At 37.0% G+C, this 15,323-nt stretch overlaps 1 protein-coding gene across 3 annotated transcripts in view; it reads right to left on the bottom strand.

Moving 5' to 3' along the window:
* Positions 1-1,784: 1,784 nt before the first annotated feature.
* Positions 1,785-15,323, bottom strand: part of ABHD3 (abhydrolase domain containing 3, phospholipase) — a 37,983-nt gene continuing 24,444 nt past the window's right edge. For 2 of the 3 annotated variants that reach the window (XM_059894065.1, XM_059894063.1), the window contains exons 5-9: positions 11,928-12,040; positions 7,767-7,940; positions 5,725-5,773; positions 5,480-5,645; positions 1,785-2,341 (exon numbers count right to left, since the gene is read on the bottom strand). In XM_059894065.1, the coding sequence (XP_059750048.1) occupies positions 2,163-2,341; positions 5,480-5,645; positions 5,725-5,773; positions 7,767-7,940; positions 11,928-12,040 (681 nt within the window). In that variant the 3' untranslated portion in view covers positions 1,785-2,162. The remainder of the gene's footprint in view (positions 2,342-5,479; positions 5,646-5,724; positions 5,774-7,766; positions 7,941-11,927; positions 12,041-15,323) is intronic. The other variant, XM_059894066.1, reaches the window with a different exon arrangement.

A 15,323-nucleotide genomic window follows, 5' to 3' on the forward strand; every position in this document is an offset into this window, starting at 1 on the left:
TTATGAAAATAACTTCCCATATTTTCATTAGTACTTTTATGAATTTAACAAGTGTTTATCTCATTAATCTAGCTGGAATTAATTTTTGTGTGTAGAGGGAGGTCAGGGGCTACCTACCGAAATCTGACAATGGCCAATGGGTAGACAGTCTTCCTGACATAATTTGTTTAAAATCTTCACGATAACTCTGAAAGGCAGGATCGGCCCCACCCGAACCATGCCAACTGAAAGTTATTATCACTGTTGAGTCAGAATATATGCTGAACGGGAAAAAATCACTGGCATTATCAGTGCTGTTGTTCTAGACACAGTTACGTGGGAGTCTACAAGTACATAATCAGGAACTCTCCAAAAGATGGCATTTTTAGTAAACAATTTTGTGTGAATATGCTTTTATTACATGGTTCTCTTAATGTGATACCTGGGCAAAAATATACATATTTTATAAATGGTGGAAATAGTAAAAAAAAAAAAAAAAAAGGAGGGAAAAGATGTCGAGGGACTTCTCTGGTGGTACAGTGGTTAAGAATCTGCCTGCCAATTCAGGGGACATGGGTTTGAGCCCCAGCCTGGGAAGATCCCACATGCCGCGGAGCAACCAAGCCCGTGTGCTACAACTACTGAGCCTGCGCTCTAGAGCCCGCGAGCCACAACTGCTGAAGCCCTGGCGCCTAGAGCCCATGCTCTGCAACAAGAGAAGCCACTGCAATGAGAAGCCTGTGCACCGCAATGAAGAGTAGCCCCCGCTCGCTGTAACTAGAGAAAGCCCGCGCGCAGCAGTGAAGACCCACCACAGCCATAAATAAGTAAGTAAGTAAATAAATAAATAAATAACAAAAATTTTTTTTAAAAAGATGTTGAATGGTATAGAAGATAACACTATTGCCTGGATAGCCCAACAACCACTACCAATCCCCTCTCCCTTGCTTGCCTCCACTACAGTTGGAAAAGTCTACATACTTGATTTCCCAGCCAACCAGGGTGACCATGTGACACAGGTCTGGCCAAAAGATATAAGTGCAAGTCTTCTGAGAGAGCTTTCACTTTCCCAAAAGGGCAGATGTGTCTGGCCCCACTCCTTCTGCCTTTTTCTTCTCTGAATACAAATGTAATGTCTGAGCTGCAGCAGCCATCCTGTGTCTAGGAGATAACTGGCTACCCTGCCTGCTAGGGATGTGGCAACAGAAAGAGCCTGCATCTTTGATGACACTGATAAATGATAAACACGTACATCTGGAGACTGCTTACGTGGGGACTTCTTGTGATGCAAGATAATTAAATATTGTTATTCCTAAATCACTGTTAGATGGGTTTCCTGTAGCTGAAAGTATTTTTAATTGGTATGAACGGTGGGAGCCCAATATTCTGGAAACCGTGAAACAAAACACTTTTAATATTTCTTACTAATGCATTTATGAAATTATCACAAATTACTTTCTAGGGATTACTTTTTTGTGGATAAAATCTCACAAAGAAACAATTTAAAATGGTAGAATTTATTTAATATAATGATATATAAGTATGCACATACACTATTTAAAAAATAAGCATGTGAACTATAATCATTATAAAACATAAGTCAGCCTTAATTTAATATTATTAGAGTAAAAGAACATGTATAGAAGTCAGTCTAACATTTGTTGCATTTGCCTTTTAAAGTTAAAATATGTAAAAGATTTAGCACATTGTATTTTATCTTATTTCAGTTTTCATGTTACCATCATTAGGTATAAATACCCTTATGAATGTGCCAACTCATAACTTACATTCAAATAACCAAAGTCCTATTACAATTATTAAAGTACCATAAATCACCTAAAATAAATAATCTAAAAAAATACTAGCCTAAATTAAAACCCTGAGGAATTAAAATCTTTTTACACAATAGTTTTGGTTAAGTGCAATTCCATGTTTGTACTACTTTATTTAAGGTCATACTTGGTAAGGCATATTAAAAATAAAATCTACATAAGTTACAGTCTAAATCTATATTTTATTTCTTGCTACAAAGTTGTTTTGTTACTCCAAAAAGTAGTTTTTGCATGTCATTCTGGACCTCTTCACCACCTGCTGGCTTATTTGCTTTATATACAGTAATTAAGATTTGTGCAGTAAGCTGAGCTGCCTTTATATGGTGGTTTAGACAAAATGCACCTGAAGAACTACATGCTAGAGAGTTCATGTCCATGTTCAACCATGGCCTGCACAAACTGCTTGAAGACTCGATCCATGTAAGTGGACTGTCTTGGCCAGATTCCCTCCAGAAAACCAATATGGCCTCCATAAGAAGTAAGGACCAAAGCAACATTAGGGTTTTGCTTAGCAGTTTCTATTGGAATAGCTTGACAAAAAATGGGCGGGGGGAGGATAAGAGAAGGGAAGGAGAGAGAAAAATATATAATTATTAACAGTTTTTGTTAGGAAAAGTATATGCCTTTATCATTTCCAATCATTATAAATCAAAACATCATTAAATAAATATTCATAATGAGTATGGCTAATGGAATAAGTCTGACTATATCAACCACCTATATTATAACAGTTCATGTTCACAGTTATATACTGGACCATGATTTTTGGAAGAATCAATCGAGTAATTAATCAAAACACAAAAGTATAGGCCCAGTCTTGTTTTGAGAAATTAAATAATTCAAGAAATGGTGAATACTTACATTATGTTATAAGATTCCCACTCAGGTGCTACACCAAGAAAAAAACCCAAACTAATCTTATCACCTTTGTGAGAGTTATAAATTCATTATGTATGACTTTGGTTAACTTTACATGAAGTTAGATTCCTGAGGCCAATTGGTGGCTGTATTAAGGATACAAAATTATACATATGATTTATAAAAACATATTGATAGCAAAAAAGAATGGCATAAAATACTCCCAAGTGGTAACAATGTTTATCTTTGGGTGGTAAAACACTGGTGATTATTTTATTTTATTTATTTTTTTCCTTCTCTGAATTTCTGTTTATAGTCAGGAGAAAGAAAAACTTTATTTTGAAAATATAATTGCTGTATTTAAATAATCCTCCAGTAAGGACAGTCTCTTCAAATGCTCTACAAAATTACACTGAGTAAAAACTTTAAAGGACATGAGTTAAAGTTGTTTTATTTTTATTTTCCCCCCAGGCTTAGAGTTCAAACAGTGAAACCTTTTGATTTAAGATCTATAATGGATCACAACCTGGCATGAGAAGTGTTTTGATTTCAGATACTACTAAATCTTATATCCCTAATTAAGATAACATGGTTGATCCAGTAATTAGACCTTCGTATCTTGGGTAGAGTCTTAGGGGTAAATGAGTTCATTAAAGGTAAGATCTCCCTACCCTTCCAATGAAGGAAAGGAAGCTGACACACTATAGGACAACTGAGACCCTTTGAAGATAGAGCTGCTGTGGGGCCCAAACTGCATGTTTAGATGATCTAAATTGGACCTCTCAGGGAATTCCCTAGCCATCCAGTGGTTAGGACTCCGTGCTTTCACTGCCGAGGGCTGGGAAACTAAGATCCCACAAAGCCGCGGGACACAGCAAAAAGAAAAAAAAAATTGTACCTCTCACTACATTCCTTGAAGAATAAACCTAGAGAACCTAAATCAAGGCCTAGAAAGCCAAGTCCTTGTCCTAAATGGGTCCTGAACTCACATCCTTATCCAGCTACACCTAAAACAGAACATCTATCTTGGGATCAGGTGTTAGAGCTTAAGGGGAGGGGCAGGTGAAATGACTGATACTATTTATGTTTTTCCTTTTTCACCTTACACTAAGGGCTTAGATTATGAGTGCTTCATTTGTCTCTAATGGAATTATTAAGAGCCCCAATTTCACACTCTGGATACAGTCAGGAATTTCTAACACACTGATAGTTACAGTCATATCAGAAGAACGAAAGGCTGGGCCATTCGAGTCATGTGAAAGATGCTGGCTGCCTGTGCTCTCAGAATGCAGACAATTGTCCACTACTTTAATGTGGCAAGATGATTTTAAGGGCTGGGAAAGAATAAGAAATAGTGAGCTTGAACTTCAACCAAGTGGGTCAAGACAAGTTAAATGCTGGGAAATTTTTGTTGGTGGAAGAAGGGTCCATGAAATATAAAAATAGAGAAATACTGGACCTCCTTAATCCAATGAAAATAGGCTAAACAATCTCCATGTAATTCAACTGATATTAAAGTTCACAGTTAAGGGAATTCCCTGGCTGTCCAGTGGTTAGGACTCTGCTCTCACTGCTGAGGGCCTGGGTTCAATCCCTGGTGGGGGAACTAAAATCCCACAAGGCTGCACGCAGAGGCCAAAAAAAAAAAAAAAGTTTACAGTTTAATTTTTTGATTTGTGGTCAAAGACCAAAAGTTCCAGCCATCTAAAATTACCTGTGATTTAATCATAAATCACACATTAAAATGATATCCCCTAGAGAGATGGTAAGTGACTTTTTTAAAACATACTTTGGGGATTTTCTGAAATTTTGGCAATACATATGTGCTGTGTTTGTACTCAAAGTAATTTTTTTTAATGAAGTACTTGGGGAAAATGTTTTTAAAGTATTTAGGGGAGAAATAAGGAAAAAAATTTTTATAAAAAGCTTTGTGAAATTTCATTAGAAAAAATTTAGAGGTCAAGTCTACTTATCCCTAAGATAGTATGATCACTTCTAGGTGTCTTATATTACTTTAATGTATGAACACATGCACGTATATCTTTGTTACAAAATTCCGTATTTCTTGAATTAAGAGAACAAGGAAGTTAATTTGGGCATAATTTTCTTTTATATAGTATCCGGGGGAAAACAGACTCTTTCCCTTCAAATATGACCTTATAGTCCGAATGTGCTACATTCATTGAGTTATCCAAGGACATCATATTAATAAAGTCTCAAGCTCTCTTCTAGGTTAAAAGGGGAAAAAAATTCCAAAGCCTTCTGTATAAGAACCTCAGGAATAAGGGACTTCCCTGGCAGTCCAGTGGTTAAGACTCCGTGCTTCCACTGGAGGGGGCATGGGTTCAATTCCGTCAGGGAACTAAGATCCCACAAGCTGTGTGGCCAAAAATAAATAAATAAAAATAAAAGCAGTAGAAGTTACTCTTTAAAAAAAAAAAACCTCAGGAAGAAAAGGCAAGTGACGACAATGTACTCTTGAGGCAAAGATACTGTAACATAGTCTGTCCAAAGAACAGTTATTTGATAAGAAGGAAAGGTTGTAAAAATGAGAACAAACAAAATATTGAGCCATAATTTGTTCTGAGGCTCTCACAGTAGACTAGATAAGGGTCTACGAAGACGTTTAAAGTGATCTGAGACATTTAGATACTAAATTATAAGTATCAAGTTTTTTTTTTTTCTGTTTATCACAGTGGAAAACATTATATGACTGACATTTTGTTTCTTATTACTGTATTTTCCTAAAAAGAACAATATTTTAAAACAGTTAATTCATGTCAAAATGTATACAAAGATGTTAAGTTTACCATGACTGGGTGAAAAAACATCGTCCACAGAATTCAGACACAACACTGGAATTCCTACTGATTTCAGTCTACGATTTGGACTGGCATCGGTATAATAATCGTCAATTGTTCGGTAGCCAAACATGACTGAAGTGAATCGCTTATCAAATTCTCTTATGGATTTAGCCTGAAAAACAAAAACCGATTATATTTATTCTTGGAATCAAAAAAGGAAATAAACGTATTACATAAAGTTTCTCTCCTACCTTCATGACATGATCCATGTCAATTTGTTTTACAAACATATGCCGGTGCCTGGAAAAAAAGAATTTCAAAAGTAAAAAATTAAGGTCATTCCCATCTCAAACATACCTAAAATACATAATGATAAGTAACTTAGCACAGGGAATAAAGTTGTTACTCAATAAATATTTACTTAATTAGACAGGGCAGGAATACATTGATAATTGTCCTGAAGACTTTTTGTAAAGTTTATTTTTTTATTGAATGATTCTTTAAATTCTATAGTGCTTTACAATTTTCAAAAGTTTCACATACATGATTTCATTATATTATATCCCCTTTTTAAAAATCCCCTACTTCTATATTGCCCCTCCCCCGCTTCCCTCTCCCCGCTGGTAACCACTAGTTCTCTATCTGTGAGTCTGCTTCTTTTTTGTTCTATTCATTAGTTTGTTGTAATTTTTAGATTCTACACATAAGTGATATCATACAGTATTTGAAGTACACGAAGACATTTTCTAAAAGTACTTTTTCTTAATTGAGGAAAAAGGAACCAGTAATAATAAATGAAATAACAATAATAAACGAAAGTGTTGTTTCATAACAAATTGTACCTACACACCAATGCTATTAAGCCAATTTGGCCAAAAAGGACTCACTTAAGCCAGAAGCTTTCAACTGGGTAAATCAACTGAAGATTTATCTTATTTTTTAAATTGCTATACTGAAAATTAGAATTTATATTTTTGTATACTGAAAAAAAATTTTTTATTGGAGTATAATTGCTTTACAATGTTAGTTTCTGCTGTACACGGAGGTGAATCAGCTATATGTATACATATATCCGCTCCCTCTTGGACCTCCCTCCCACGGCCCCCCATCCCACCCATCTAGGTTGTATACTTATTTTTAAATGTTGGTTATTTTTCTTGTATAACCTATATTTTAATTCAAATCATTCTCTTCCTTTTTCTTGCTACTGTCCCCCATTTCAGTGACCATGAATAAAAATACGATTCTGTAGTATTTTTAGCAGTATTTTATAGTCAACATCTGTAATGTAACAAATAGGTTAAGTTTTTTTTTAATAAAGTCTTTTTAATTAAGGAATATATATTGTTCTTTCTTTTTTTTCTTTTTTTTTTTTCTTAATTTTTGGCCATGCCACACGGCTTGCGGGATCTCAGTTCCCCAACCAGGGATTGAACCTGGGCCATGGCAGTGAAAGCCTGGAGTCCTAACCACTAGGCCACCAGGGAACTCCCCAAAATAGGTTAGGTTTAATGCAGTGTCTAATGTCAACTTTCGGGGTAACTATGGTTTTCAGTTAAGTTATGCACAAATTAACTACTTTTTATTTAGAGTTTATATTTAAATTTGTCAATTCCCTTAAAAATTCATGGTAACAGTTATCAAAAAATAAACAGAAACATCCCATGTTCTTTGTTGCCACACTGTTTAACTGTTAGAAGATACCGAAACAATTTCAGAAAATCTAATGCAAAGATAATATTTTGGTAATGTTAACAACTGTAGGGGCTGAGAATATCCATATTTTAGAAGCATTCTCCTAAGCCACTAAAACATACTATGTTCATAACACATGCTTAGAAATCATATTATTCGTCTCTAAAAACACTTTAATACATTACTTACTACCTAGGAGAGAATTAGGTACTAATAAGGTTAGCAACAAGTAGAAAATCCAGGGAAATAGCCCATAATGTTATTCAACATATTTGACACTAATGTTTTTATTCTTTTAGAATAATTTAGAACAGTGATGAAACGGTGATCTTCCAAGTGGGGCACAGAGCCTAGAGGTTGTACAAGGTAATCCACTGGGGTACAGAAAGAAAACAGAGCTTTTATCTGTATTTTTAGCTTATACTTAAAATCTTTTTATTTTTGTATATATTGACAATAGAAAGAATATTTTGGTGCAGTAGTAAATGCATATAATGCAAACATAAATATACATATATTAGCAGTGTTATGCTTGAAAACATTTTACTGTGGCACGTAATCCAGAGTTTGCAGACATCAGGTGTTAAAGATGACTCACTTATTAATGGAAGACTGGAGGCAAGTTGTCAAGTAGTAATTAAAAAGCAGCCAGTTCAGTGGTTTCTCCAATGACTCCGAGCAAGCAAAAGTATTCCAACCAACTGAAAAAGTTGCAGCTGCCTTCAAAGGAGTTTTTGGCCCCATTTTGCCAAGGTAATTTAAAAGCAGCATTCTAAAATGAGGAAAGACAGAAAACTCAGTGATGAATTTGTTGTGTCTCTCAAGACATCCCATTTCTAATTGTGGACTTTAACTATGGAGAAGAAAAATATAAACCAGTGTTCAAGTCCTTTATCTTGGAAAACCATGCAAGTATCTCTATTCTTTCCTTACATTCACCTATTTATTTATCTTGCAGTCAGCTATATTGAGAATGGACAAAGCATACAGTTATTACTTACATGTATACCTTTCTATGAAGTAAAACATAAGAAAAAGCTACCATAAGAGTGGTTTTCTTTTTGTTTTTTTCAAAATGATATTGGGGATTTACTAAAAATTTGCAATTCCCTGGGCCCCAGCCTCCAGTTGAGTGTTTAATTTAATACATGGGGGTGTTGCAGGCAAACTTTTTCTATAGAGGATCACAAAGTAAATGTTTTGGGCTTTGGTGGCCCTACAATCTCAGCTGCAACTACCTTGTGATTATAATTTGAAAGCAACCGTAGACAATACGTGAATAAATGGATATGGCCATGTTTCAATAAAACATTATATGTGGATATTGAAATTGAAATTGAAATTTCATATACTTTTCACATGTCATGAAATAGTTTTGATTTTTTCAACCATTAAAAAATATAATAACCATTCTGAGCTCTTGCACTATACAAAAACAGACAGCTGGCCAGATTTGGCCTCCAGGCTGTGGTTTGCCAAGGCTTGGCATAGATGAAAGATCACAGGAGTGGTTTTCAAATGTGGCTGCATGTTGGAATCACCTGCGGAGTTTTTAAAACTATTATCGACGTCTGGGTCTCACCTTCAGAGATTCTGAGTAATTGGTCTGGGTGGCCATTCCGGTTGCCTGTGCATCCTTGTACCCTACGGCAAGTCTGTAAGGGCTCCCTCGTCTAGAGTTAGACTTTCTGAATTGTGGCAGAGCAGTTGGCCCCTAAAGTCACTTGTTTTCTCTTCCTACTCCCTCCTGCTATTTGTCCTTATCTCCTATCACATATTTTCCTTTCATTTTATCAATTTTCCTGATTCTACTCTAGTTCTATTTTGGTAAGAGGGACAAGAATGGAGTTTAACCTGCAGTAATGTCAGAAATCTAAGTTTGACACTGCCAACTAAGAGAAAGGATGATAGCCTAAATTCTGTTTCTCATATTTTCCATTCTTTATTTCTCCAATTGGCCAGGTTCTGAAATAGGACAAATGAGTAGAAATTCTCTCATTCTTTTTATACAACCCAAATGGAAAAAAATCCATTTACAGAGTGAATGTGATGAGATTTTAGATAAAAAATGGAGATTTCATGGTTTTTGTTGTTGTTTTTGTTGCTGTTGTCCGAGGTTTACTGAAAATATGACAGCACAGCAGAAAGATTCAGATGGCTCCATGTGGTGTTTTAAAATTCATCCCAACTGCAGGCTGAGTGACTGTAGGTTAGACAGACTGCCAAAGGCCAAGAGCTTCAGCATTTCCTTAGTGTCAGAAACTACTTCAGTGATTTCCTGACCCAGGGCTGAGACCTCAGGCTGGAGATTTCCTTCTTGAAAACAACTCTTCATTAATGACTGTATTCCTGGTTTATAGTACTGTGGTTCACTAAGCTATTTAGGGGATAATGCTTACTCTCCTGCAAAAGGGTCATTCTAGGGTCCTAGTTTTGGTGGCCCTATTCTTTGGCTGGAGGTCAGAGATTTCTGAGTCTGATGTAATAGGCAAATTGAAAGGGTTGGAAGCGAACCTCAGGAGTAGGAAGGACCAGGAATAGCTACTGAGTAGGTGGGGATGCTTCTTGGTTATTACTCAGGAGCAAAATAATGTCAAGACGTTACCCCCCAAAAAGCTGTCTTACTTTGGCAAGAAAAAGACTCCATTTTTCACCAAAAAAAAAAAAAAGAGAGAGAGACTGCCAGGGAAGTCCAATGGACTTAAACCCATGGATTAAGAGATTTAAGAGACATATCAATCTCATTATGTGGACTTTAGCTGGCTGCTGCCTCAAACAAACTGTAAAAACCAGCCAACAGACTGATGGGGAAATGAAATACTGACTGAATATTTGATGATATTTAGGAATTATTGTTAGTTTTGTTCAAATGTAATAAAGTATTGTGGTGGGTTGTTGTTGTTGTTTAAGAGACTCTACCTGTTAGAGATGCCTACAGAAATCTTTATAAATGATGTCTAAAATTTATTTTAAAATAATCAGAGTTGAGAGGGAATGGGGGGGGTGGTAATACTGACAAACAAGATTATCCTTGAGTTGATAGTTATTGAAGCTGGGTGATGAGTATATATGAGGCGTCATTATACTCTTCTTACCTTTATATATATTTGGAAATTTCTATACATTTTTGAAGCTAGTTTACCAACTCATTGGGAGATTGGAATCAGACTGAGTCTAGAGCAGCGTGGATTCCTTGGCTAGACTTAGTTCTGGCTCAAAACCCTTACTTGGCCCCAGGCATCACAGGCTTGGAGATTACCCAGCCTGGGCATAAGGATCTTTGACAGACGCTTCTGTCTGCTGCATCTCCAAAAAGAAAAATGTGTCAAGCTGTAAAACACATCCCCGAGTGGTAAACCCACTTGGGAACATGTCACAGTGCTAGGCAACTAGAAAGGGTACTTCCTTTGAACAATTTACAAGACATTAATATTCAACAAGCTGCAGAGGCTAGTGGTCAAGTTCGCACTGAGGCTTCAGTTCGACAAGAATAGGCATTTCCCAGGAACCTCTGAACAGAGAATCTGGGCCTGTTTATTAAGGTCTGGCTTTAAAAAAAAGTCAAGAATTTATATGATTAAAGGAAGAAAGTTCAGCTGGGCACCTTGTCCTTTAAGGTTCTCATTATGGGGCAAAGGAAAGAGAAGTGAAATACTTTCCTTTAAGCACAATTCACAGATTCTGCCTGGGTTTTCTGTGGTGATTCAGATTTCTTCCTTTAGTAGGTCAAGTCAGACCTTCCATGCTAATGTAAGAAACGTATTCTTTTCTTCTTAGTTTTATGTTTATCAGAATCTAAAAAGCTGTTGTTGGAGCCGATTTTTCAGAGCCTATCATTTGTAAAGCTGTTCATTTTCAAGTAAACATGCTCCTAAAATGTTCTGAAAACTGAAATGACAGATAAATCAATTACAAAATTAAGAAAAATATAGCATTTTCTATCTCATGTGTTTGTTGATTTTGGACAATGCTTTAGGTAATCTAAGCATAACAAAATGCCATATAATAAAAATTTTGGATTTTATTAAGCTCACTATTACTACAACAAAAAGATTAAACAATTATTAGTAGCAATAAGCCTAAATATATAAATATAAAATAAATATAAATATATACATGGCATAGAAGGTCCAAAAAAGCCCCTATGCAAGCAGCACAAATTAAAATATTCATTTGCTTAAAATAGCAGCTGGAGTAGGGGGTTACAAACAGCATTTCACAGTTTCTAGGAGAGCATTCTAGGGAAGGTCCATTTGCCCAGCAACAAAACTAAACAAGACAAAACAAACAAGAAAAACACCTGGGGAAAAACTGTTTTGAAGGCCTCTTCAGTTGGAGAGAGCAATAATAATTATTTCTACAACTGGAGTGATGAAAGTCATGGTACAAGTTCAGCTTCCAGAATGGTTCTGGAGAACACGGTGGTAGGGATGGCTGGGAATACATCAGGGAACCTGAAGGTCAGCGTGGCTGCCACCCAGTGATGGAAATCAACTCCATGGGGTTCCGACAAGCCTTCGGGCTAACAAAACCCCAAGCACCCCGAGGAGGTACTTGTATACTTCTCACCACAGAGACCAGTAGTCAAGGAAAATATTAAAATTTACCTGAATTAATTCCTTCATTCATTCAGCCACATGTGGAGAAATATGATAAAAATAATCAAACATTTAAATGCCCACGTAGCTTACAGTCGTCTGAAAGAAGCAGTCGCTAGCACCACTTCCCTTTTGGACATTTTAGAAAGGAAAAACCTTACCCTCCCATTGAAACTCCTGCTGCCAGGAATGGAGCAGAAGGGTACAGACTGTGAACATGCTGAATGACCGTCTCCAAGTCTTCAGTGTTCGCACAACAGTAAGTCCTTGGCGTCTGCAAGCAATGACAGGTAAAGCACAAAAATTATAATCAGGAGGTTAATCATTTGTATAATACAGAATTGTAAAAAAAGAGCAAGAAGGCATAAATACAAGAAAATGACCTTTGTTTGCACATACTATGAGTCATAATAATTTATCATTTTCCTGTCTTGCAGTACACATATATGCCATTTAGGGTCAGTGTTATTTGAGATGGCACTAACAAAAGACTCTGATCATGCAAGAAAGCCTGGACGAAAATGGGGCAAGACCAATACAAATACCTCAAATTAAACAGATATGTAGTACTCTACTCAAATGTGTCTCTAAACAAGAACAGAGTCAATTTAGGCAGAAAAAGTGGAGAATCACACCTTTTTATAGGAAAAAAACAACAACTTATGCCTGACAAGCCAAAGCCAAAGCAATTCTTATTAAAAAACACAATCAAGCAACCAAAAAAGGCTTTCCAACAATGCCACAAAAAATTTAAATTGTGACTCCTTTCTTACTAGGGAACTGTTTTCTCTATCTTGAGTGCTGTCTACCAATGAAGGAGTGTGATTTTCTGGCACTGCCTTCACTCTAGATAAAGCAACATCCAGTGTGCTTTATTAATTAAATATTTTCTTTTTCAATAATATTTCCATATAACCCCAGCTGTGCTACACTGAAAACAGACACTTAAAATGTTAAAATATGTAAAGCTGATTATGCCTCAATACATAATGCATTAAAACAAATGGTTTTCATGTGAATTTCATCAATCAATAAGGGCTCTGTTTCCAGCAGAAAAGCTTCACAGATGCTTTATTTGAGATCTGGGAGCAGAGGGCAATCCTGTCTGTACAATGTATGTGAGAGTGTTTATATGAATAAAGTATATGTGAGATAAAATAACCAGAAATTTAATAACAGAGGAATCTGGTAACCCTTTTATTACCCTAATAAAAATACCGAAACAAGTTATGTGTACCACCCTGATTGTAATATTCCAGTAAACTATGATTGGAAGGTTATGTGCCACCCACCATTCAATTACTCATGAGTAGTCTGAGAAAATTACAATTTTCACCGACCCCTCCACCTAAACTCAAGGCTAAAATACTCCTATTGCCTACTACCATCTTTTTGAGATCTGCAAATATAAAACTCACCAAAAGACAAATGTTAACCTGACGGTACTTACAATGGCTAACATTTACTGAATGATTAAATTTGTGTCCACAAAACCCTGAGGAAGATCCCATTATTATACTTAGGAAACTGAGTTATTAATAGAAAGCTGAGTTTAGAGAAGTTAAGCAACTCCTGTAAACTCCTGAACAGCTAATAAGTGACGAAGCTGAGATACTTCCAAAAATACTTTGTGATTAAATGCATTTGAGGGGCACAAGTTCAATGTAAAATCTAAACAGAATAATATCTACTACCAGGCTCATTCATAGTGACTGCAGAATTTGTCACAAGAATTCCAGTGAAAAATATCATCCCTACTTGGCATTTTTACTACATGTGAGTTTATTCACACTGCATAGTTTTTAAATTTCTGTATCATTTATAAACAATCACCAACACATACTCTTGTTATTCAGGCTTCAAGTGAAGTATGTGTGTACATGTATGTACACACGCATGCACACACATATACGTGAACATACACACAGAGTTAGGGTATGAGAAAAATGGCCTATGGAAAATTATTAGGATCAGAGAATTTTAGTGCCAGGAAGGACCAGAAATAGCACCTCATTCCTTATTTACAAGTGGGGAAACTGAGGCTTGGCAAGGTTGAGTAATTTGCCAAAGGTCACAAAGTAGCAGAGCTTGGAGTTTATGTTTATAATAAGTAAACTAGTTCTTGTAAAGCACTAGGGTTCCATGAGATATTTAGTAAGCAAATCAATATCTGGTACGCTCAGACGTAGGAGCTTATTTTTCCCTAAATGTTTTTCTCCCAGTGGATTACATTAAGTTGGGAACTGATAATGCTGGTGTGGATCAAAGCTGCCAGAACTCTGAAACTCAGCACATCTAGAGCCTCTCTGGCACGATCTGCCGCCTGCTGGCTGCTCCCTTAGCTTCGTGATGGCTTCGTCCTGTTCTCATCCTGCTGCTGGCTTTCCATTTCCTGTCATTCTCCCCACAACCCCAAATGTGAGAATTCATTTCCATAAGTTTGGTCGTAGGCCTGCATCTGCTCATTCTCTGGTCAATACCCAATTCCTGGAGGTCTGGTCTACCTCCACAGCTTCATCAACCACCTATAGGCAGCGACTAAGCCTGAATCTCCAGTCTCTTCCTTCTTCCTGAGCTCCAGATGCAAATTCCCAAGTTCTAGAAGTAATGTTCTGTCTACTTCAAACTCAAAATGCCCCAAAGTAAACTCTTTTATCTCTTCATGAAAACTCCTAATGCTTCTCCTAACTTCCCATTTTTCTATAAATGACATCTACATTTTCTTAGTTAAAACTGTAGGTGACACTGCCTTCTTCCTCTCCCTTAACCCACAGCCAATAAACTTCCAAGTCTTGTAGCTTCTTCCTCCCCAGAATCTTTTCAGGAAACACAGGCGAGCGCTTCTTTCCACTCTAGTAAAGGCCCTGGTACGTTAGATTCTCTCAGAAGGCCCCAGGGACAAGGATGTGAGGGCAAGCGGTTCATTTAGAAGGTGATGGGGGAATGGGGAGTAGGGGAATGGTGAGTGAGTGTGAGTCAGAAAGGGTAGGAAGCCAGTAAAGAATGTTACCCAGCTGTTTGTGGTTGTGGACAACTGGGACTCAATCCCCTTGGGGCACTTTGGGAGACTATAGAACAAGGCTCAAAATTATCCCAACCAAGTGGCAAGGGAGCTGGGTTATTTGCCCACCAGTTCGCTTCAGCCATTGGTTGAAGGCAGCTCCTGGAGGATGTTAACTCCCTGGCACTCTGGTCTGCCCTGAGCAAAGGCTCAGCAGGCTTCCATGGCTAGAGAAGGCCCCCAGTCAAAGAGATGGGGGTGCTTGCAGTGGGAAGCCATCAGGTAGGCAAGATGGGAATGGTAAGCACCAAAGGGAAAAAGGTGTGGAAAGGGTGTGGCACCAGCTGTCTTTGCTCCCAGGCCTTTGTGCCTCTCACCTGGACTACCAGGTGATAACCTCTGAACTAGTTAACTGCCAGCCTTTCCTAATCACCATCCATAATCATACATCCCACTCAACATGAGATTAATCTTCCTGAAGAACACTTCCAGCTCTAATCATGACAGTGTTTCTGATTAAAATTCTTCATTAGCTTTCCATTGTTGACTGAATTAA

The sequence above is a fragment of the Balaenoptera ricei genome, chromosome 14 (assembly GCF_028023285.1).
Source record: "Balaenoptera ricei isolate mBalRic1 chromosome 14, mBalRic1.hap2, whole genome shotgun sequence".
NCBI lineage: Eukaryota > Metazoa > Chordata > Mammalia > Artiodactyla > Balaenopteridae > Balaenoptera > Balaenoptera ricei.